This window comes from Felis catus, chromosome A1 (assembly GCF_018350175.1).
Source record: "Felis catus isolate Fca126 chromosome A1, F.catus_Fca126_mat1.0, whole genome shotgun sequence".
In the NCBI taxonomy this organism is placed as follows: Eukaryota; Metazoa; Chordata; class Mammalia; order Carnivora; family Felidae; genus Felis; species Felis catus.
In genome coordinates, this window is record NC_058368.1 from 93,705,935 (window position 1) to 93,728,862 (window position 22,928).

Consider the following 22,928-nt stretch of genomic DNA (forward strand, 5'->3'; position numbering starts at 1 on the left):
AAAAAATGTCATTATTAATAAAGATTATCCGTTATTTCTAAAGAACCCATTTGAAAGTACAATCGACCCTTGAACAATGTAGCAGTTATGGCCACTGACACCACGTGCGGTCAAAACTCTACATAGAAGTTGGACTCTCATAAAAGTTAGCTACTGGCAGCCTACTGTTGACAGGAAAGCCTCATAGGTAACACAGTCAGTGAACACATACTCTGTATGTCCTACATATTATGTATTATATTCTTCTAATCAAGGAAGCTCAAGAAAAGGAAATGTTATTAAGAAAATAACAAAAAGGGGAGCACCTAGGTGGCTCAGTTGGTTAAGCGTCCAGCTCAGGTCAGGATCTTGCGGTCGTGCGATCGAGCCCCGACTTGGGCTTCTCACTGAGTGGAACCCACTTGAGATTCCCTCCCTCCCTCCCTCTTTCTCTCTGTCTCCCCGGCCTCCCCTGCTTGCTCTCGCACATGCACACTCTCTCAAAATAAACAAGAGTAAAAAAAAGAAAATACGTTTACAATACTGTGCAATATTTATTGAAAAATTCCATTTATAAGTGGACAGGTGCAGTTCAAACCCGTGCAGTTCAAGGATCAACTGTACTTACTAAATACAAGAATCTTTTTGTTCGTTACTTCGTCATTCCTGAGTTTGGAAAACGATAAATATCACATTGTCTGAATCTATGTGGCTCTTGAGTTTTAGACAATGGTAAGAGTTTGAATAGCAAAATATTCTTCTAAAAACAATAACCTGAATCTGCTAAAATTCAGAAAATAGTTTGGACAGTGAGGGACACCTAACTTCAGGATTAGAGATTTTTGATTTAGTGCCTTCTGAACAGAAATAAGAACCGGTTCCCTTATGGATTTAGGCATTTATTCTACTTAGCTCTAGGGTCAGCTAGATTCTGGACGTACCAAATGATCCTCTATTACGGACAGGGTCAATTCGGACCATCTGCCTTACTGCCTCAAACGAAAGAAAAGTTCGGTAAATGAAATGGAAAAAAAGACAAACGATACCAACACATCTTGATAACCCAAACTTTCCTTTATGCCCCTCAACATGATACATTTTCACCCAAACTTAAACAATTTAAGTTTACAACTGTGGCTAAATTTTCTATCTTATGCCCTTTCTGACAAAGATGCCTGAAGATCTATCTACTCAAGAAACAAACAAAAGTAAAATTGTTCTAGAGCCCTATACACAATTACCTGGATGACTATCTGGCCACTTGGCAAATCCTCCCACGAGCCGATCTTGAGTTGACAAGATGTAATTTCTATTTTTCTCAAAGTTAGTGTACTGAAAAATTTTCAGAAGCTGAAATGACAGGACAAACATACATTTACTGCATGCAACTTCCATAATGACCTTTGGCTCAATTTTCAGATACACATCAATTAAATACACTTTTGTTTAGCTAAGGCTCTTAAAGCAGGCCTCTGGAGACTTGAGCACTTACAATCAGTTAACCACATTATCATTTTTATCATCTGATCACTACTCTCCTTTCCTTGACCTACTCACAATTTACATTTTCTGAATCACACCCAACTAATCTCTTTGCATCACATTCAGCTAGGTTCAAATCACAACTTTCCCAATCTACTCAACTTAATCAGTCATAAAAAAATATTTTTTCCATGTTTATTTTTGAGAAAGAGGGAGGGAGGGAAAGGGAGAGAGAGGAAGGGGCAGAGACATGGCAGGGCGGGGTTGGGGGTGGGGGTGGGGTGAGGGTAGAGGATCCCAAGCAGGCTCCAGGCTGAGAGCCACAAGCTAGATGCAGAGCTTGAACCTATGAACCACGAGATTAGGATCCCCACCAAAGGTAGATGCTCAACTGACTGAACCACCCAGGCGCCCCTTAATCAGTCATCTTAAAAAGTGCAATTTTATGTACCCATATTTTAATTCTTATGATAGGCTTTTACAATTCTTATGGTAGGCTCTTTGTTATATACTGGTAGTAACTTAAACCAAAAATATTTCAAAAAAGAGCAACAGAAATTATTAACCAGGTGCTATGGACAGTTTTGAGAGTAGTAAAAAATTAAACCTCTGTAATCAGGAAGTGTAATTTTAGCATCAAAAAAACTATGTAGCTTGGGGCACCTGGGTGGCTCAGTCGGTTAAGTGTCCGACTTCGGCTCAGGTCATGATCTCGCGGTTCGCAGGTTCGAGTCCCATGTCGGGCTCTGCTGACAGCTCAGAGCCTGGAGCCTGCTTCAGATTCTGTGTCTCCCTCTCTCTGCCCCTCGCTTCCTCACACCATCTGTCTGTCTCTCTCTCTCTCAAAAATAAATAAACGTTAAAAAAAAAACAAAACTATGTAGCTTTAAGTTTTAGGACATGTATTTGTGATCTCTCTCAAGATCCCATTAAATAGAAAAAAAAGAATAAATCAAACCATGAATAGGGGTGGGGGTGGAGTAGTAGCAAGGGAGTTCAAAAAACCTCTGTAAGACACAAAGCAGCTGAAAGCATGTTAATAAATCAGAGAGCCATAAAAGATATTGATTAAAGCAGCATTATTTCTCAAAAAAAGAAAAACACAAAGCCTAAAACAATTATGATACAAATAAGAAACATACTTATTCACTCTTTTAACTTAGTTAATACAATGTAAGGAAAGAGACTTTATACAATCCACCAACTAGGGCTGGGTGGTTCAGCTGGCTGAGTGTCACACTTCAATTCAGCTTATGATCTCATGGTTTTTGAGTTCAAGCTCCACATTGGGCTGGGCTCACTGCTGTCAGCACAGAGCCACTTTGGATCCTCTGTCCTCCCCCCGCCACACTTTCCCCACTTGCGCTTGTATGCGCTCATGCACATGCTCTCTCTCAAAAGTAAACATTAAAAAAGAAATCCACCAGCTAGAAACATTTTCCATCAAATGGCCTATAGGTCATTACATAAAAAGAAGAAACTATATAATCTTAACATTGTATTTGGTTCAGCAATAAACAATATTTACATGATCACAGTAAGTGCTGATTCTTGGTTTTCTAATTTTATTTTATTTTTTTTAAGTTTATTTATTTTGAGAGAGAGAGAGAGAGAGAGAGACAGACAGAGACACACACGGTCAGAGAGAGAGAATCCCAAGCAGGCTCCATGCTGTCAAGTGCAAGAGCCCCACATGGGGGCTTGAACCCATGAACCATGAGATCATGAACTAAGCTGAAATCAAAAGTTGGGGACACTGAACAGACTGGGCCATCCCTTTAGTTTTCAAATTTTGTAATCAACCTACAGACAAAACATAAAATATGTGATTATTGTTGCTGAATAAAATATGTTACTTGACATTATAAAAATAAAGGTACTATGACAGAATTAAAAGGTGCAAAGAGGAAAAGGTTCAGAACTAAAAAATAAATAACCAGTAACAATGTGTTTTAAAAAAGGAAGGCTAAATCTTCATTTTTCATGTGAGGAATCAAAGATAATGTCTAAAGACAAGTCAAGAAATCAGTTAAAGCTGGGGCACCTGGGTGGCTCAGTCGGTTAAGCATCCGACTTCGGCTCAGGTCATGATCTCTCAGTTTGGGGGTTCAAGCCCCGCGTTGGGCTCTGTGCTGACAGCTTGGAGCCTGGAGCCTGCTTCAGATTCTGTGTCTCCCTCTCTCTGACCCTCCCCCATTCATGTTCTGTCTCTGTCTCAAAAATAAACAATAATTTTTTTTTTTTAAATCAGTTAAAGCTATGGTGATATCCGTAAGAATTAAAAAAATTTAAAGATTCTTAAAAATGGTTGCTTTCAGAAAGTTGTCAAAGACTGTACCAAGGTCATATCCAAAAGATTCAATAGCCAACATGAAGGAGCTTCAACTGGCTAAAAATGGTACAATCTGAGCGTCAAAAAGAACAATGTATTAGATTAAAACATAAAATATGTTGGGGGGCATGGGTGGCTCAGTTGGTTGAGCATCCTACTCTTGATTTCGGCTCAGGTCATCATCCCAGGGTTGTGGGATCGAGCACCACATCAGGAATTGTGCTGAGCATTGAGCCTACTTGGGATTCATATTCTCTTTCTCTCTTTCTCTCTCTCTCTCTCTCTCTCTCTCTCTCCCCCCCATCTTTTCCTCTCTCTCCCCCTCCCTCCCTCTCTTTGCCCCTCTCCCCCACTTGCGCTCTTGTTAAACATTAGCAACATAAAATATGTTAACCCCAATGGCTGTTAAAATGATTCTGTAAAAAAAAAAAAAAAAAAAAAACTAGGGGTGCTGGGGTGGCTCAGTTGGTTAAGTGTCCAACTTCAGTTCAGTCGTGATCTCACAGCTCGTGGGTTCGAGCCCTACATCGGGCTCTGTGCTGACAGCTTGGAGCCTGGAACCCGCTTCATGTTCTATGTCTCCCTCTCTCTCTGCCCCTCCCCTGCTCATGCTGTCTCTCTCTGTCTCTCAAAGATAAATAAACATTAAAAAAAGAAAATAAAAAAAAAATAGTAGGTTTTTTTTTATACACCAGCAACAAACAATCCAAAAAGAAATTATGAAATCAATTCTATTTACAATGACATATAAAATAATTCAATATTTGGGAATAAACTGATCAAGGACTACAAAATACTGCTGAAAGAAATGAAAGATCTAAGTAAATGGATGCTCACTAAAGGAGGATTTAACACTGTTAAAAGTCAATTACTACCAAAAATGATCTTCAGATTCAATGCAATATTTATCAAAATGTCAATAGCCTTTTTGGTAAGAAACAGAAAAGCCAGTTCTCAAGTTCATTACGAGATTGCAAGGTGCCCTGTATTAAGGGCCCAAACAATACTGAAAAAGAATAAAGTTGAAGGACTCATACTTTCTGACTCTGAATTTTACTACAAAGCTGCAATAATTAAAACAGGAGGAGAATGGAGTAGGGACACACAGACCAAAGGAACAGAGAACCCACAAAAAAAACAAAAACAAAGCGAAACCAAAAAAACCACATGCATATGCTCAGCTGATTTTCAACAAGGGTCCTAAGGCCATTTAATGGGACAGAGAACAGTCTTTTCAACAAACAGTCCTGGAAAAGCTGGATATCCACCTGTAAGATAATGAAGTTGAGCTCTCATTTTTATACCATATACAAAAATTAACTCAAAATGCATCAGACCTAAAACTCAAGGCTAAAACTACAAAACTCTTGGAAGAAAATACTGGGGAAAATCTTTATGACATTGGCTTTGGCAGTGACTTCATAGATAGGACAACCAAAACCACAGGCAACACAAGAAAAAAACAGATAAACTGGACTTCATCAAAATTAGAAATTTTATACATCAAAGAACATCAACAAAGTTACAAGCAACCACAGAATGGGAAAAAAATAGGTGTATATCACAGAACTTGATAAGGCATTAATATCCAGAATGCCTGAAGAACCCCTACAACCCATCAACAAAAAACCTCACAACATGATTAAAAAATGGACAAAGTCCCTGAATAAAAATTTTGCCAAAGACACACAAATGGCCCATAAGCACATCAAAAGAGGCTCAGTATCACTAATCATTAGGGAAATGCAAATCAAAACCACAATGAGATGCCACTTCACACCCACTGGTGTGGCCATTATAAAAACCAAAACCAAACAGAAAAATCAAGCGTTATTGATCATATGGAGAAACTGGAACCCTCATATACTGCTAGCAGGAATGTAACATGGTGCACACCCTCACTGTGGGAAACAGTATGGCAGTTCCTCAAAAAGTTAAACATAGAACTATCATAAGATCCGGCAATTCCATTCCTAATATCCAAAAGAAATGAAAAAAGAAAGTCAGTTATTTGTACACCAATGTCCAAAGCTGCCTTATTCACAAGAGCTGAAATGTGGAAATAAACCATGTCCATCAACAGATGAATGGATAAACTGTGGTATAAACATACAACAGCATATTAATCAGTCATAAAAAGGATTAAATTTTGATATATGCTACAACATGGATGGATCCTGAGAGCATTATGCTAAGTGAAATAAGCCAGACACAGAAGGGCACATATTGTGTGATGCCACTTATACAATGTCCCAAGAATAGGCAAATTCATAGAAAGTAGAACAGAGGTCACCAGGGGCTAGGGGAAGGAGCGAGTACAGAGTTTATACTGAGGATAACCAAAGTTTTGGGTATAGACAGTGGAGAGGGTTCCATAACACTGTGAATGTATACCTAATACCACCAGATTGTATTCTTACAAATAGTTAAACTGATAAATATTATATTATGTATAGTACACCACCATAAAAGAAAAAAAAAAAAACGCTGATGGGGAACTTTATGGTGGATAAATCAGGTTTAATGATTCTGGAGCACTTTGATCACAGGGAGATAAACAGAAATTATGTGCCTCTTGACGTGATGCAATAGGAAATATACATAATCACTGACTAGTTAATGATTTCATGGAATTGTGGTTGATTTTTCAGATGTGATAATGACACCATAGTTCTGTTTCTTAGAAGGTTATTTCTAGTTAGAAATTACACTGAAAATTTTCCAGATAATACGAAAAATGGTATCTGGAATCTGCCCTAAAATAATACAGTGATGGGGAGGGAAGGGAGCTGGAATATGGATAAGACTGGCTGGCTTTGTGACAAAAGCTGATGAGTCTAGCTGTGGACACACAGGGGTTCATTACACTGTTCTACTTTTGAATATGTTTGAAATTTTCCCTAATTAAAATCAAAGGGGTACACTTGAGGAATGGCAATAGAAGTGAGGAGAGAGAGGGAGATATACTTAGTTTTACATCATTCTGTTTTCAGAATTTATTTCAGAATTTTAGAAAATAGGATATTACATAAAAGATGAATGGACTTTTGTTAGATTTCAGAGTATCAGAATTAAATTATATATTTTAAAAGCGAAAAGGCAACTTCAAGATAGAGAAAACTTGTGGGTACTTAGTGGCTCATAACCTTATGGCATTAGGTATGACAAAAGGTAAGAGATGGAGAAAAATGTCAATCCGTTGGGGTTAGGCAAATAAACTGATAAAAAAAAAACTAAAAATCACAAATAGTTTTTAAAGAAATGACCCATGGTTTATCTTTTCAGATTAATAACTTCCCATAAAGCCTTTTTTGGGATCACGTTCAGACAGAGCCCTACTCTAGAGAGACCACTGGTCATTTATGGTAACCAGTTTCTTACGACCTTACACCTTGTACCTTACGCTTTTTTACTACGTTCTAGGCCACTTAAGTTTTATAAGAATGGAAATTTTCAAGAAGCACAACAGGTAATGAACTCTATGGAAAAAACCATACATAGAGTAGCTTTGCCTGAGCAGCAGAAAAAATGAAGTGGCCTGAATGTAGCAGTATTTAAAAATTTTTTTTTTAACATTTATTTATTTTTGAGACAGAGAGAGACAGAGCATGAACGGGGAGGGTCACAGAGAGAGGGAGACACAGAATCTGGAACAGGCTCCAGGCTCTGAGCTGTCAGCACAGAGCCTGACACGACTCTCGAACTCATGGACCGCGAGATCATGAGTCAAAGTCGGACACTTAACCGACTGAGCCACCCAGGAGTCCCAGAATGTAGCAGTATTTAATGAACATGACAAAGACCAAACCTTCTAGAGCACAGTTTACATCAACACAGAGCACAGGTTTCTCAATTTGACTTTTTTTCTCTTACCTTTAGAGTTGCTCCTACCCAAAAAGAGTAACAGGTGTCTACGGGCTTATTAGGTCTTCCATGATAACCATTTTGTTGCCTCATTATACACCACCTCTTTATCCGGTTCAATTCTTTTTCTGAAAAAACTTCTTCTAGTTTACCCATCAGACACAGTGATGCAATGCCACAAAAAGTCGATCCTCCTGTTAATTGAAACCACACAATACTTCAAACTTCAAACTAGATACACAGGAAAACAGTATAAAATGGCTGGAGGAAAAAAAAAATAGTGGTTACAGAATTCTAGAAGACAGTCAGATACGAGTAAATTTAGAAGACAATTAATTACACCTTTAAAATAACCACAAAGCACTGAAGTCTTTAATATTAATTTGAAGAAACAGAAAATGACTGAAAATAATATGTAGCTGTAAGAAATACTCTACTTATGAAAAACAAAAGACTTGGGAGGGTAAGGAACGTGTTCAAAATTACACGGTTTAATGGAAGGGCTGAAACTCAAACCTAGGACAACTCCTCCCTGTCCAGGTCTCTGTCACCCAAGTCTGATTTAATTCCTCTGAAGATGGCCCAATGCTCATGAACCGTGGTGCCACTTGCCTGAGACTACGGACTAATTATGACATGTAGCACAGACAAGCTAGAAGCGGATATGCAGAAAGACCTACTCAGCTTAAAAAATTTAAGGAAGGAAAGTCTGAGTGAGGGTGCTGGGGGCGGGGTGAGGAGAAAAGCCTATCAGGAAAGACATGCACAGTGAGTCCCATTCACTGTGGTAGATTGAAGGACGCACCCCAAAGAGAGACACGTCCAGGCCCTAATGCCTGGACCACGTCAATGTTACCTCCTATGGCAAGAAGGACTTTGCAAATGTGATCACAGATCTCTCGTTGGAGGGACTGTCTTGGACTATCTAGGAGGGCCCTAAATGCAACCACAGTGTCCTTATGAAGCGGGGCAGAGGGAGATTAAACTACAGAGGAGGCGCTGTGACTATGGACTGACTTGGCAACACAGCGGGGACACCGGCAGCCACTAGAAGCTAGCAGAAGCAAAGGAAGAGATTCTCCCTTGGTGCCTCCAGAAAGAACCAGCCCTGTCAACATCTTGATTTTAGCCCTATAAAGTGCAGTTCAGACTTGTCTTCCAGAACTGTAAGAGAATACATTTGTGTTGTTTTATACCCCTAATTTTGAGGCAAAAATGTTACAGCAGCAACAGGAAACCAATACACTTGGAAAGGTGATTCCTTTCCTTTGGAATTGAAAAGTCAGTCTTTTTCCACAAAGGAAAAGAAACAACTTTGCACTGGCACTATCTGCTGTCAAGTCCAAACAATATGAAAATACTTATATTTCCAATTTATCACGACTTCAGCTAGTGATAAATTTCAGCAATATACATGGATGCTTTCTAATATACTTCATCCTTCCCTTTTCCTTTCCCTTTCCTTTCCTTTCCTCCTTCAACTTTCCTTTTGCTGTTACAATGCTTGCATGCATTCTCTGGCAAAGGAAAGTGCGCATTCCCTCTAGAAAACTCAGGGCAGCCATCACATTAAAAAAAAGTCACTGTCAGGGTGCCTGGGTGGCTCAGTCGTTAAGCATCTGACTTCAGCTCAGGTCATGATCTCATGGTGAGATCGAGCCCCACTTTGGGTGAACTCGAGCCCTGCTTCGGGTGAGGCCCATTTCTCTCTCTCTCTCTCACTCTTTCTCTCTCAACCACCACCCCCCCCACCTCAGCCCCTCACTCACCTGTGCCTTCTCTCTCAATAAAATAAAACAATAATACTATTTAATCTTCAGAATTTTTTCCAGTGACTTGAGAGATCTATGTTAGTCATGAATGAATTAGAAAAATAAAACAAATTTATAATAACCTTTTAGAATAATTCCTATTAAGCAACTAATTTTATTGCCTCTTTAGTAACCTACCAATTTCAATTTCTCTTTCATGACAACCTGGCCACGACTTCAGGTATCATTACATCATTAAAAATAAAGTCTCCAAAAGATAACAAATATTCATTAACTACAAAAAAGTAAGGGGGCCTGGCTGGCTCAGTCAGAGGAACACGTGACTCTTCATCTCAGGGTCCTGAGTTCAAGCCCCACGGTGGGTGGAGAGATTACTTAAATAAAATTTTAAAAACAAAGCCAAAAGAAAACAAAACAAAAAACTACCAAAAGTAAAAAGAGGCACTTAACTGTTACTCTCCAAATTACTTGTTAGGATTCTTTAAAAGCAAACTGGCACAATTCAAAGTAAAAATACTCTTTACTTTGCCCAATCACCAGTTTTGCACAATGATAGCTTCTTAAGTAAGTCTGAGCTCTGAGTAGCCAAAAACACTTACTACAAAGTCTATGCTTTAAGCTAAAATTCATTTACCAACATTTACCCCTGAGAGGTTCTTGTTTTACACAAAATTCTAAAAAAGTATTTCTAAAACCTGGATTAAAAGTATTATGTTAGAAGAGTATTAGAGGCAGATATAAACACAGCAAGAAAAGTCAGATAACATCTCAGTAAGTCAATTAAGAAACACCATAAAAAAGTAGGCACAGGAACTCCTATTTTTTTAAGTTTATTTATTTATTTTGAGGGGGGCGAGAGAAAGAAGGAGGGAGAGAGACAGAGAGAGAGAATCCCACGCTGACAGCACAGAGCCTGACACAGGGCTCTAACCCATAAATTGTGAGATCATGACCTGAGCGGAAACCAAGAGTCAGACACTTAACCAAATGAGCTACCCAGGTGCCCCAGAAACTCTTTTTTCTCTCAGGATTCATGATATAAAAGTAATAGGCCAGAAAAGCTAATATGATTCCATGAGTCTTCCAAAATATTTCTACTTAATCCAGAAGAGAAATAGTCAACTCTCTGACATAATTTCCTAAATTACTTATATATTTATTTATATATTCTATATATTCATATATTTGTTTATATAATAATTATTATTTATTTATCCCCCAAAGAGCTAAATAAGGTTATGTCAATGACCCTACAAGCTTCAAAAAATTTCAAGAATATTACATCGTTAAAGTATAACACAAAATTGCTTCTCATAATAATTATCTGAATTCAAGAAAAGGTTAAGTTGTGTTCATTATGCCTTGGTAAAATACCCTTCTTTACCGAAGGCTATTATGGCAAGAGATATTAACACACACGCAAAGAGAAAGATCAAAACCGCTGAGTTTGCCACCTGAAGCGCGACACTTCAGCCACATGGATAGTTACCATGTGCAGAATGCTGTAGTCACAAGACATCACAGATGGAAGGGACCACCGAGGTCGCGTCTCTCTAACAATCTACCTCAGTTCTCCCAGGGGCAGGGTGAAGGAGGTATTCCTGACTCTAGTCCTGGATGCTAGGACTTACCTACAGTTTAACAGTATAACAGGTGTAAGTTAACTAAATGCTCCCATAAGGTGTTAAAACCCAATTTTAAGCATTCTCTTAGTATTTATTTGCATGTACCAAATTATCTGAAGGAATCCACGTACTCTGAAATACATAATTTAAGATGGTTAACAATAACACAGCTAGGAATAAAATGGTACATAAATAACAGTAACTATACCATTTTATACTTAAACACCTGGAAAAGGTAAAGTGAGGAAAACTCAAGGGAACTGAATGCTTAGGTGAAATTAGGCCCAAAAGTTGAGTATTTCTCTTTTGGATTAAGGAGTAGAGATGTTCTCGAAGACTCATGGAATCACATCAACTTATCTGACCTATTACTTTTATATTATGAATCCTGAGAGAAAAAAACAGCTTTAATCCTAGCAAAGCAAGAAAACCCAGTTCTTCCAGACACAAGAGCATTTTACCCTACAACTGTACTAGCGCATAAGCCACTCACTCACTAGGATAAGAAGGGATCGTCATATCTGATGGTCACAGCCTAGAAGGATATCATGTGCCTGTGTTGTCTGCAGGACGAACGGGCTCTCGGCAGCAGCGGGAGAAAAGCAGATGAGCCACGGCACAGGTACACAGCCCAGACTCGGCCTCCCCAGCTTCAGGACGCAGAGAAGGACGGAGCACAACCAATTCAAATACTTACTGGACAACCACAACGTATGAGGGCAAGCGGAGTCAGACACGAATGAGACATCTGGCACAGAAGACAAGGCACATGCGAAAATGGTATGAGCCAGGTGTTACAAGGAACACAGAAAAGGGAGCAGCTGCTCGGGGCTGGGCGATGAGATACCACGGACAGCCTTACACAGGGAATGGAACAAGGCACAGGAAGACAGGCAAAACTCTGGAGGTTTCAGGGGAAGGGAAAAGAGGAGCAGCAGGTGGAGGAAAACACTTCAGGCAAACGACGGACAGTATTCGCCAAGCCCGGAGGTGAAAGGGCATGTGAGGACATTTGGGGAATATGTGTTCTCTGCAGCCTGGAATGCACGGCAGGGGTCACTCACGAGCGGTCTACAAAGCTAGGCTGGAAAGGGGCATGGAGAACTAAAATGAGGGCACGAAGTCACTGCTGAGAAGCACCTGGGTGACTCAGTCGGTTGGGCAGCGAACTCTTGGGACTCTTGATTTCGGCTCAGCTCATGGTCTCCAGATTGATGGGATCAAGCCCCACGTCAGGCTCTGCGCTGACAGTGTGGAGCCTGCTTGAGATTCTCTCTCTCCCTGACTCTCTGACCCTCCCGTTTGTGCTCTATCAAAATAAATTAAAAAACATTAAAAAAGAAAGAAAGAAAGAAAGAAAGAAAGAAAGAAAGAAAGAAAGAAAGAAAGAAAGAGAATAATGAAAGAAAGAGAAGAAAGGAAAGGAAAGGAAAGGAAAGGAAAGGAAAGGAAAGGAAAGGAAAGGAAAGGAAAGGAAAGGAAAAGAGAAAAGAAAAGAAAAGAAAAGAAAAGAAAAGAAAAGAAAAGAAAAGAAAAGAAAAGAAAAGAAAAGAAAAGAAAAGAAAGAAAGAAAGAAAGAAAGAAAGAAAGAAAGAAAGAAAGAAAGAAAGAAAGAAAGAAAGAAAAAAGAAAAAGAAAGACACTGCTGAGCAAGCACAGGGTTTCATCTGGGCTGACACGTACCAGATACATGAGCCTACTAGGTTAAGTCACACTCAGTAAAATGACAATGGCTACTGCGATGGTTTGGTATCATGTCAACTTGGCTAAGCCAGGATTCTGCTTCCCAGAATCCCCTTCCCTATCCGGTCTGGAGTCTGAGAAATCTGGGTAAGATGTGTGAGAAGGAAAAGAAGCAGCAGCCACTATCCTGGCTGGGGGTTCAGGGAGGCGGGGGACAAAGGCAGAGGTGCTGGGAGGTTTCAACTCGGCCCCCCGCCCCCGCCCCCCCCCCATCCCCCAAATATTCAGAAAGTGAGTCCGCTTTACTCCCTGCCCTGGGGACCCGAGGCCCATAGCCAGATGCCGGAGCAGCAGCCCCCACTGGAGCCCACTAACACAGTCCTGTTCGGGCAGCTCCATGTGGCTTTCCAGATTCTCCAGCCAGGTCTCATGGTCCACCTGGGCCAGGGCTTCAAGAGGGCTTGTCAGTGACTTTTCTCCGACAAATCGACTTCCCCTTTTAGGCCTTACTTCTCCATCCTCTTCCAAAACTGTGTGTAACCTTATTCCTACAATAAATCCCTATCCTCTACTACTCACGGTGGTTTTGCTTCTCTGATCGCATACAAAGATTCCCACTCTCAGACGGCTGGTGTGAGGATTAAAGAGACTAAATGGTAGCTGGCACAGAGCAGCTGCTCAATAATAACTTCCTGTCCTTCCACTCTGTAGATCAAGGATTATAAACTATGGGGGAAAACTGGTATAAATGCAAATAAAAAAACAGAACAGCAAAATAAAATACAACATGAGATCATATGTCCCAAATTCTGGATATCTGGCTCATACGGACAGAAAAACCAGCAGATCTGGTAGGAGCTGTTCTGCATTCCTGAATAGCAAATACACGCTTGGGTGAAAGAAGAAAACCATGTTTTAAAAGTGTGCAACTTGAGATGAAGTGCTCTGAAGGGAGAGGTGCCTGGCAGGCAAGTGGAAGGGAGCTTGTATGTCCAAAGCAACAGTACAGATCTGGAGAGAGAGTGCTGGGAGCCGTAGCACAGGGATGATTAATAAAGAACCAACCATTAGTTCATCCAAGTGTGTGCCACACTTATACGTGTGGGGGATAAGGAGTGACTAAAAGAGGCAAAGATCTCTGTTCTCAGGTGGGGACAGAGAGACAATGAACAAACCGATAAAATATAATTCACAGAAAAACAGACAAGGGGATAGGGAGCAGAGCATGTGCATATGATGTGGGTGATTTGCAATCTCAAAAATGATCATTAAAAGCAAATCATCTGAGCCAAGACTTGAGGGATATGAAACAAAGCCAAACGTAAGCTCGAGGTGAGGGTGGAGAACACAGAACAGCAAGTACAAGAAAGAACAACCTGGAGATTCAGAAAGATGAATGGCTCAAAGGGAAGAAGAAAGGTGGGTCGAGGTACGGGTGAGAGAGGAAGACACAAACACAGTGAAGGAGCCAGAGACAGCCTGTGAGGAAGCCAGGCACTTGGAGCGTATGCTTCCAGAAAGGAGGGGAGAGGCTGACAGCTCCCGGGGCTTCAACAAACAAGGTGAGGAGTGAGAAGGTGACAACGGTTTGAAATGTCAACCACTCAAGACTTTAAATGAGAAACTTCCAAAGTTGCTGAAGGCTTACACAGAAGGTTGAAGAACAAGCCCCTCGTGTAGAAAGGTGAATAGTGTATTTGGACTGCTAGTCTAAAAAGATTAACAGAAAGAAGAAGGGAGAAGATAAAGACAAGAAGGGCGGCCAAACTGTAGGCTGACTTCTGAGGAAGAGTTTTTGCAGCGCAGAGAAGGAATGGAAAGCAGGGAAGGAAAGCCACAGCCACCACCTAACCTCACGGCACACCAAGAACACGGTAATACCTGACCTGTGTAGGCGCGCTGTGTAGGATCACTATACAGGCTCATTGTATAGGATCACTGTGGTAGACACACTGTGTAGACGCACGGTGGTAGACTATGTAGGCACACTGTGTAGGTTCACTGCATAGATGCACTGTGCAGACACATTGTAGACGCATTATGGCAGACTGCAGGTGCACTGCATAGACACAGTGTAGTCTCACTGTTTAGACACACTGTGTAGATGCACTGTGTAAACTCACTGTGGTAGACTGTGTGGGTACACTGTGGTAGACTCACTGTGTAGGCACCGTGTAGACACACTGTGTAGACACAATGTGGTAGGCTCACTGCGTAGACACACTGTGTAGGTGCACTATGTAGACACACTGTTGTAGGCTGACTGTGGTGCCCTAAGAGGGGCTCCTGGTCAAAGGCCATCTTGCTGGAGATTCCAGACACACAGCTCTGCTCAGCTGTCCCAAAGGTGGAGGGAGCAGCATCCCGGCATACCTGGAGCCCACTCACAGGACACCAACACACTGTGGCACTCTGAGTGGGACGCCCTCCTCCAGGGCTTTGGGTCTTCAACCCAAAACTTTAGAGAGAAAAGAAAGATGTAAGCTTTCTGGCTGGAACCACGGTCCATGACTGATGATCTTGATGGGCGTAATCCTATTCAAGTCACACAGACTTAAAATCACGCCTAGCGTGACTCGGCAAGATTTTTTCCTGACAGGATCTGTCAAAGAGTATCATGTCTGAGTGGCCCTCGGTTTCCTGTCCCGGCGAATGCAATCCCAATTGCCCGGGAACAACAGCGTCTGTTCCACAGTCTCCCCTACTGGTAACGACTCCCCTCAGCCAGAGTGCCCGTTAACACCCTCTACAACAGCGAGCACGAGACCTTCTCTTCTGGGAAATTCGCAGACACCAGACTTCCCCTTTGCACAAGTACAGGTACACATCCCTCCTCACCAAGTGGTGGTGACCAGTGACAGAAAGACTATGGCGGCTTGCCGCAGCCCCGATCTCACACAGACTCAGGCACACATGGAATCATGGCGTCCCAACTACAGGATGGCTTCAGAGGAAACGCTGACACAGTCCGCTACATACCCCTTAGCGATACACACTTTACAAATACCTACATCGAAGGAGGGAGTGAAGATGCGTGACAGGGAGGAGAGACCTGCGAGGACAAGGTCCCCGGGGAAATCCAAAGATTCAGGGCCAGAGAGTGTATGTAAAAAGTGTCCTTTTATAAAACGTGTTTTATAGTTTACAAACCACTTTCCCCCTTATCTCTCGGAATCCTAACAACAATCTTAAAGTTAAAGAAAGATCCAATTATTTCCAGTTTGTCAGAGAGATTGAGGAGCCAGGTCCCATTGCGGGTACCAGGGCTGAGACCCATTCTCACTGCTCTGCCATGCTGCAGGCACAGACAGGTTGCAGTAATAAAGAGGAAACCTAAGGAGTTCACTCAGAGAGCCTCCTTGATCTAGGCTCTCTCTCTCCCTCTTTTTTTTTTTTCCATGTTTATTTATTTTTGAGAGAGACAGAGACAGAGTGCGAGTGGGTTGTGGCAGAGAGAGAGGGAGGCACAAAATCCGAGGCAGGCTCCAGGCTCCGAGTTGTCAGCATAGAACCTGACGCGGGGCCCGAACCCACGAAGTGCGAGATCATGACCTGAGTCGAAGTCAGATGCTCAACCAACTGAGCCACCCAGGCACCCCTAGGCTCTCTCTTTTTAAAAAAAAAAAGAGCATGGCTGGGGCGCCTGGCTGCTCCCATAGTGGAGTGTGCGACTTTGATCTCGGGGTTGTGAGTTCGATCCCCACACTTGGAGGTAGAGATTACCCAAAAATAAATCTTTTAAAAAGAAGAAATTTAAAGAGCATGTCAGTTTATTTACTCCTACATGCGAATAGTCAATTTGAAAGACATCAGGCTACTGATGTGCTGACAAATGAAGTGCATTATCTCCCTGTATTCTAGTTCCGCCCAAAGTGGGGAAAATGGGGAAAGGAGAAATTGTATCAATGCACATACTCTATGCAGCAAAACGTTTTCTGACTATGACTAAAGACTATTAGATTAAAAATGTTCCTTTCTTCACAAATTCATGCCTAACAATTCTGCATCGAGCCCTTTAGCATTATGCCAAACAAGAAAACTTGGTGTTTTCTAGTGCTAGCTTGAGAAATCACCCCAGGATATTTTCATGCAGCTAACACTCAAATAGGTAAATAGAAAACATTACTAGAAAAGTATGAATATCCCGTCTGAATAATCTCTGATTACTGACCAAGGAGCGGTTCAAACTGGCACAAGTTGTCAAAAGAAAGGAGTAGGAAAGAAGACAGCCAGGCCGTGCCACAGGCTGACACAAACTTCTGGGGGCCTCAATGTCGAAGACACCATGATGTTATTTAAAGGGACAAAAGAAACTACACGTTCATTTATGTTAAGATGTCTTACCATGAGATTCAAGTCCAGCTCCCTGTGCCAGCCCATTGTCATAGGACTGAAAAAGAAAAACATCGTTCAGTTTAATAGGGAAAGGATAAAAAATAAGTAAGTCCTCATGCTAATTTTTTGTTTCTTGATCCACTTTTATTTCTCCCTTATATCTTCTAAAATACTCACTCTTTCCTACAAAGGGGTAGTTCGAGCATTTTCAAGTACCTGATCTTATCCACCAAGTGAAATCACTAAATGCACACAGTTTGCACATTCTGAGATAGATTGTTCAGATAGCATCTATAGATTTGATTTCTACCAATAAAAAGACCCAAGCCTTACTCTTTTCCTATTGCAAGAATATACAAGTTTAAGGAAAATGGAGACTCTATACTCATAAAATATTATAAACATGAAACAAGTCTATTTTGAGACTTTTGGGCAGCCAAGGATCACAGTGCCTGCCTACCTTTGGATCTCCTCATACATCCTGCAAAATCAAAATAGAACAACAATGCAACTATATAAAACTGAAACCTTAGAGAAGCTGGAAGACACACGAAGCTATAAATTACCTGCCTGTAGAAAAAGAAACGTCAAATCCCAGCAAGCTGCCTCTCACATCCCGCCACCTTTCTGCAGAGAGTGAGGGAAGTGTACGGAAAATCGTGAGGAAGGGAGTGGCAGGGAGCCAATGGGAGGCCTGAGACTCATCTAAAATTACTGCCAAAAGGAGAAGGTCCACCCTAGGCTGGCGAAGGACAGGCAGTCTTTGCTTTGTGCAGATCTGATATTACGAAGTCTGGGTACCATAACTTAAACAACACGATACGGATTCAAATGTCAGTCCCCACGGTGTATTAACTGTGGGCAACTGCGCGGAGTACAAACTTGATGCTAGCACCTCAGCTCACAAATCGCTACGTGAATAACAGATGTGCATCACAATCAGTAACCAATCCAGTCCTCTTTTTCAAAGTCTGTTAGTCACGGGTCACTGCGCTTATTATTCAGTTCATGCACGGACAGCAAAGCGTAGGGGTGCGTTGTCTCTTTGTCTTAGTAATAAACCCACATGACGTTTTCCAAAAACAGAACCAGAAGAACAGACTGGCCACCAAAGATAAAAGTGCAGTAAAGAAACGAAAAGCAGTACCACTAGAAGTGAAAATGAGATCAAACACGGAGTTTAGAAATAGCTGATCATAAGAATATGGACAGCACCACTGTCTGAGACCAGATACGACGTCAGAAGAGTAAGTGAAGGCAGAGCATCTAAGTGGGGACAATGGCCATGATGACAAGGATGGAGACATTCTAGAGAAGGGATGCTGGCAAAAAACTTCACAGGAAAGGAATCCTTCAAGTTATTTCACAACAATGACACCACAAAGGATAAAAGGTTGGATGCTGCTACAAACCTAGGAAGGAGTCTAATCATTTACCATGACAGAAAAGATGTTTACCCCGTATCGTAAGTTACACAACAAAACCAAGGAAACACCGTTCAAACTACTCCCTCTCCCTCCTCTCTCTCCCTCTATACATATACTTTTTTTTTCCCCAAACACTTTAACTCTCACTATTTCTAATGTTTTAAATTACAATGTACTAAAACTGGTTTCACCACTTAAAAAAATTCTCTGTACATCTGTAACTGCTAGAGAGTTTGACATTGTGGCAACAAGTTGGTACGGGTCACAGAGCAGTGCTGATTCCTTCCTGCCCCCCCATGACTTAGATCACTGTCCTCACTTCAGCTGAAGTGACAGTGACAGTCTCTGTCACAGTCTCTGTCACAGTCTGGCTCCACCATGCAAAGCGAGCGCTGCCTGGACGGCCTAAGTTCTGGCAGAACAGAGCCCTGACTGCTGGAAAGGACCTCAGAGTCTACAGCACTCACAGGGCATGACTTTGGTAAATCAAGTTAACAAGGAAGGGAGACAGGCCCTCTGCAGATCAGGTAATAAAGGATGCTCAAAGGAGCAACATTAAGAGACCCTGAGAAACAAGAGAAACAACCTCTCTCCTACCAGAAAATCATGAACACACAACACTTTCCCCAGCATGAAAAAGACAAACACAAAACCACCACAAAATCAAACTCCACAAAAACTCATGAAAGAAGTCACACTTGGTTGATTGAAAAGAGTGCACTCTGGGTTTTTAAAAAATACTTATTTTTTGAGAGAGAGAGAGAGAGAGAGAGAGAGAGAGAGAGAGCCAGCAAGGGGCAGAGAGAGAGGGAGAAAGAAATTCCAAGCAGGCTCGGCACTGTCAGCACAGAGCCCGGTGTGGGGCTCAATCTCACCCAACTGTGAGTTCATAACCTAAGCCCAAACCGAGTTGGAAACTTTACCAACTGAACCACTCAGGCACCCCAAGAGTACACTCAAATAGGGGCTTGTGTAAGAAAAAAGAATATCCATGAAATGACTAACAGACAAATCTTTATGAAGTAACTCTGGAAAGAAAACACAGCAAATGAATGAAAACATCTCGGTGTATGCAAATCTGCCCCCATTTCCCCAAAATGGCCATAAAACAGAAGAAAATTGTAATACAGCACCCCAAACTCAGGTGCTTACTATCAAGCAAGCAGCTGAGGGTATGAAAATGAAACTGAAAATTAAGAACAGAAAGGACAAACAGTAGGAAGAAATGAAGTTCAATGACTGCAGGGAAGAAACAGAAGAAAATAAGGAATAATAAGACCAAGGAATAGTAGTCTCAAAAGAAAAGACAATAAGGGACACTGAAGAAAAGGCAGAAAACAGTCAAGAGACTAAAACTGGGATGCAGAAGTCAAAAAGGTCAGAGAGAAAATGACTGAAATGAAAGACAAGCAAAGAAGAAAGAACATACACAAAATTGGAGTACCTAGAGAACAAAGCAAAAAACAGACTGGAACTTGGGGTTAGCTAACTATGGGCTATAGGCTAAATGTGGCCTGTCGCCTGGTTCTGTAGAGTCCTGGGAGTGCAGAAAATGGTCAAGCTCACTCGAAATGCAAATTAAAAATACACCGAGAGAGCATTTCTCACCCACACAAGACGGACAAAAATTAAAGAGGACGACAACTCATTCCACTGAGAGGCAGTGTGGAAAAGGCACTCTCCTACAGTGCTGGGAATATAAACTGGTCCACCCCTTTTTTGGAGAGAAAATGGCAACATCTGATAAAACTAAATATGTATTTTCCTTTAGATCAAAAAACCGCACTATTAGGAATTCATTCTGAAAATCTGTCTCCAACACATAAATGCATATGAAGATGGTTATTAGTTTCAACACTGTTTACATTCGGAAAATATGTACTCCACCTATGGAAGAATTCAAAAAAGTCATTTATGGAATGGAATAGTACAAAACTAAGTATCTTAGTTTTTTTGATAAGAATGAACAATAAAAACGTACACATCTGGGGGTGCCTGCGTGGCTTAGTCAGTTAAGCATTCGACTCTTGATTTTGGCTCAGGTCGTGCTCTCACGGTCCCTGAGTTCGAGCCCCATACTAGACTCTGTGCTGACAGTATGGAGCCTGCTTGGGATTCTCTCTCTCCTCTCTTTCTCTCCCCCTCCTCCCCATGCTCTCCCTCGTTCTCAAAATAAATAAATAAACTTTTAAAAAAATGTACATATCTGCTCATCAAGAAGAAATACAGGAAGGCCAAACCAAACACTAATGAGATTGGTTCCCTACAGAGTGGTGGTAAAAACAAATGTTAGGAAAGGGGGAGTTAGGAAGGGAGCAAAGACAAAAGGGACAGGAGACAGGGAGTTACACATCTTGGAATATCTCTTTTTGTACAGCTCTCACTTTCAGAACCAAGTCAGTATTTCAAATATTAAGTAAGTTTTAAAAATTTTTTTTAGTATTTATTTTAGAGACAGAGCACAAGCAAGGGAGGGGCAGAGAGAGCCAGAGACAGAATCTGAACCATGCTGCAGGCTCTGAGCAGTCAGCACAGAGCCCGACATGGGGCTTGAACCCACGAACCATGAGATCATGACCTGAGCCAAAGTCAGATACTTAACTGACTGAGCCACCCAGGTGCCCCCAAATATTAAGTAAGTTTTTAAAAAAATCAACAAAATTGGGGCAAACTCTAAAATGGAACCCAAACAGAAACAAACTCAACTATATTAAAAAAAATAACATAACCATAGTAAAGGGGGGAATAAAAGAAGTAACTCAAGTATTTCTTAAATATGGTATTTTGATTTACATACCCTCAGGTTCAAAACAAAGAGACAATGTATTCTGGATAATGGTAACCAGGTTGGTCACCATCAGAAAAGGGAGTTACAAAAAAACAAAAAAAGGAGGATGATTAAAAAGGAACTCTGTGGAGGGCGCCTGGGTGGCTCAGTAGGCTAAGTATACAACTCTTGGTTTTGGCTCAGGTCATGATCTCATGGTTCAGGACATCGAGCCCCGCATTGAGCTCTGACAGCACAGAGCCTGCTTGGGATTCTCTCTCTCCTTCTCTCTGCCCCTCCCTTCCTCCCCACCCTCTCAAAAATAAATAAATATTAAACAGAAAGGAACTCTGTGGTGTTGGACTAAAATCCGAGGCATCAACAGGACTCACGGTTTTTAATACATATATAAAGTAACAGAGAGGTATGTGTAAGGGAGGGTGTGTTTGTGTATAGATGCATGCATGTACACATTTCCTAGCTTGGCTTGCTGAGAGAGGGGCTAGAAGCAATGCTACCCAGGACCATGATCATAGCCAGGGCCCAAATCCTCATTTCTACACACCATCCTCCGATAAGAACCAGGGCTCCTTGAAAAAATGATCGATGCCTGGGCTATCGCTAGGAAAGTAAAAGATGAACCTGGAATATCTTGTGGCAGAAAGCAAAGGGCTGCTCAAAGCATACAGGGGGAGAGACAAAAAAAGGCACAAGCATCTGCTTGAAGGGGTTCTCACCGGCTGAATCTGGGACAATCTGACCATTAAAATATATAATGATAGTAACAGGTAATAGCCCACTGGATCAAATAAGAATCTGGAGTTCAAGGTGATATGGATAGACAGAGGTAAAGGGAAAGCTTTTTCTAAAAGCAGAATTTCAACTGAAAATTACAGAAGAAATGACACAGCTGGAAAATCAATTGCATACCAACACTAGCAAAGAACCTGTTAGCCCAGACAATCTTATTATAGTTGAATAAAGTCTGATGAAGGACAGATTATTTGACAGTCTCCAAAACATCTCGCCACAAGATACTGAATCCTTCTAGGTGGAAAAATTCTAACTCTACAGAGAAAAATACGGCATACACCACCTTAATCGAGTGATCAAAAGTTACTATCACTGGTAACAGGGCAAGTCAGTATGCTACACTCCCAAAGACAACACGCTGAGGAGTGACACAGGGTCACTTCCTTAGTGTTCATGCCAAACCACATCATCACCTATCCTTCTACAGCACATAAATCTCTGTTTCTTTTAAAACTCCTTTTCAGGCTCTGTTCTTTTGGACTCCACAGGCTTTTAAAAATGCCTGATCCACATTCTATAAAATCTGATCCACATTCACACATTCAATTAAAAACAATTTCATTCCTCTAAGAAATTAATTTTCATTTTGAAACACTAAGTGAAAGTTGAATTAACAGCCGAAAATAGTCTAATCTTTAAAACTAAAAACTCAGTATTCGGGAAGTAATAAACTTGGGAAGCAACACTTCTACGTCTCCAGTTTCATATAAGAGACGAAAAAGTAAAGCAAAAGATAATTCTGGCTGAGACTGAGCTTTCCTTACTACTGCCAATGAGAAGATTAAATTGTACTGTGAAAGAATAACATTTCCATTTGATATTCTCCTTAAAAATAAACCTTAGATTGAA

The 22,928-nt window shown here is 41.2% G+C and overlaps 1 protein-coding gene across 1 annotated transcript in view; it reads right to left on the reverse strand.

Moving 5' to 3' along the window:
* The window catches only part of PGGT1B (protein geranylgeranyltransferase type I subunit beta), a 62,955-nt gene that overhangs the window by 6,326 nt on the left and 33,701 nt on the right, over positions 1-22,928 (reverse strand). The window contains exons 6-8 of the mRNA XM_003980663.4: positions 17,082-17,127; positions 7,667-7,851; positions 1,221-1,329 (exon numbers count right to left, since the gene is read on the reverse strand). Of these exons, the coding sequence (XP_003980712.1) occupies positions 1,221-1,329; positions 7,667-7,851; positions 17,082-17,127 (340 nt within the window). The remainder of the gene's footprint in view (positions 1-1,220; positions 1,330-7,666; positions 7,852-17,081; positions 17,128-22,928) is intronic.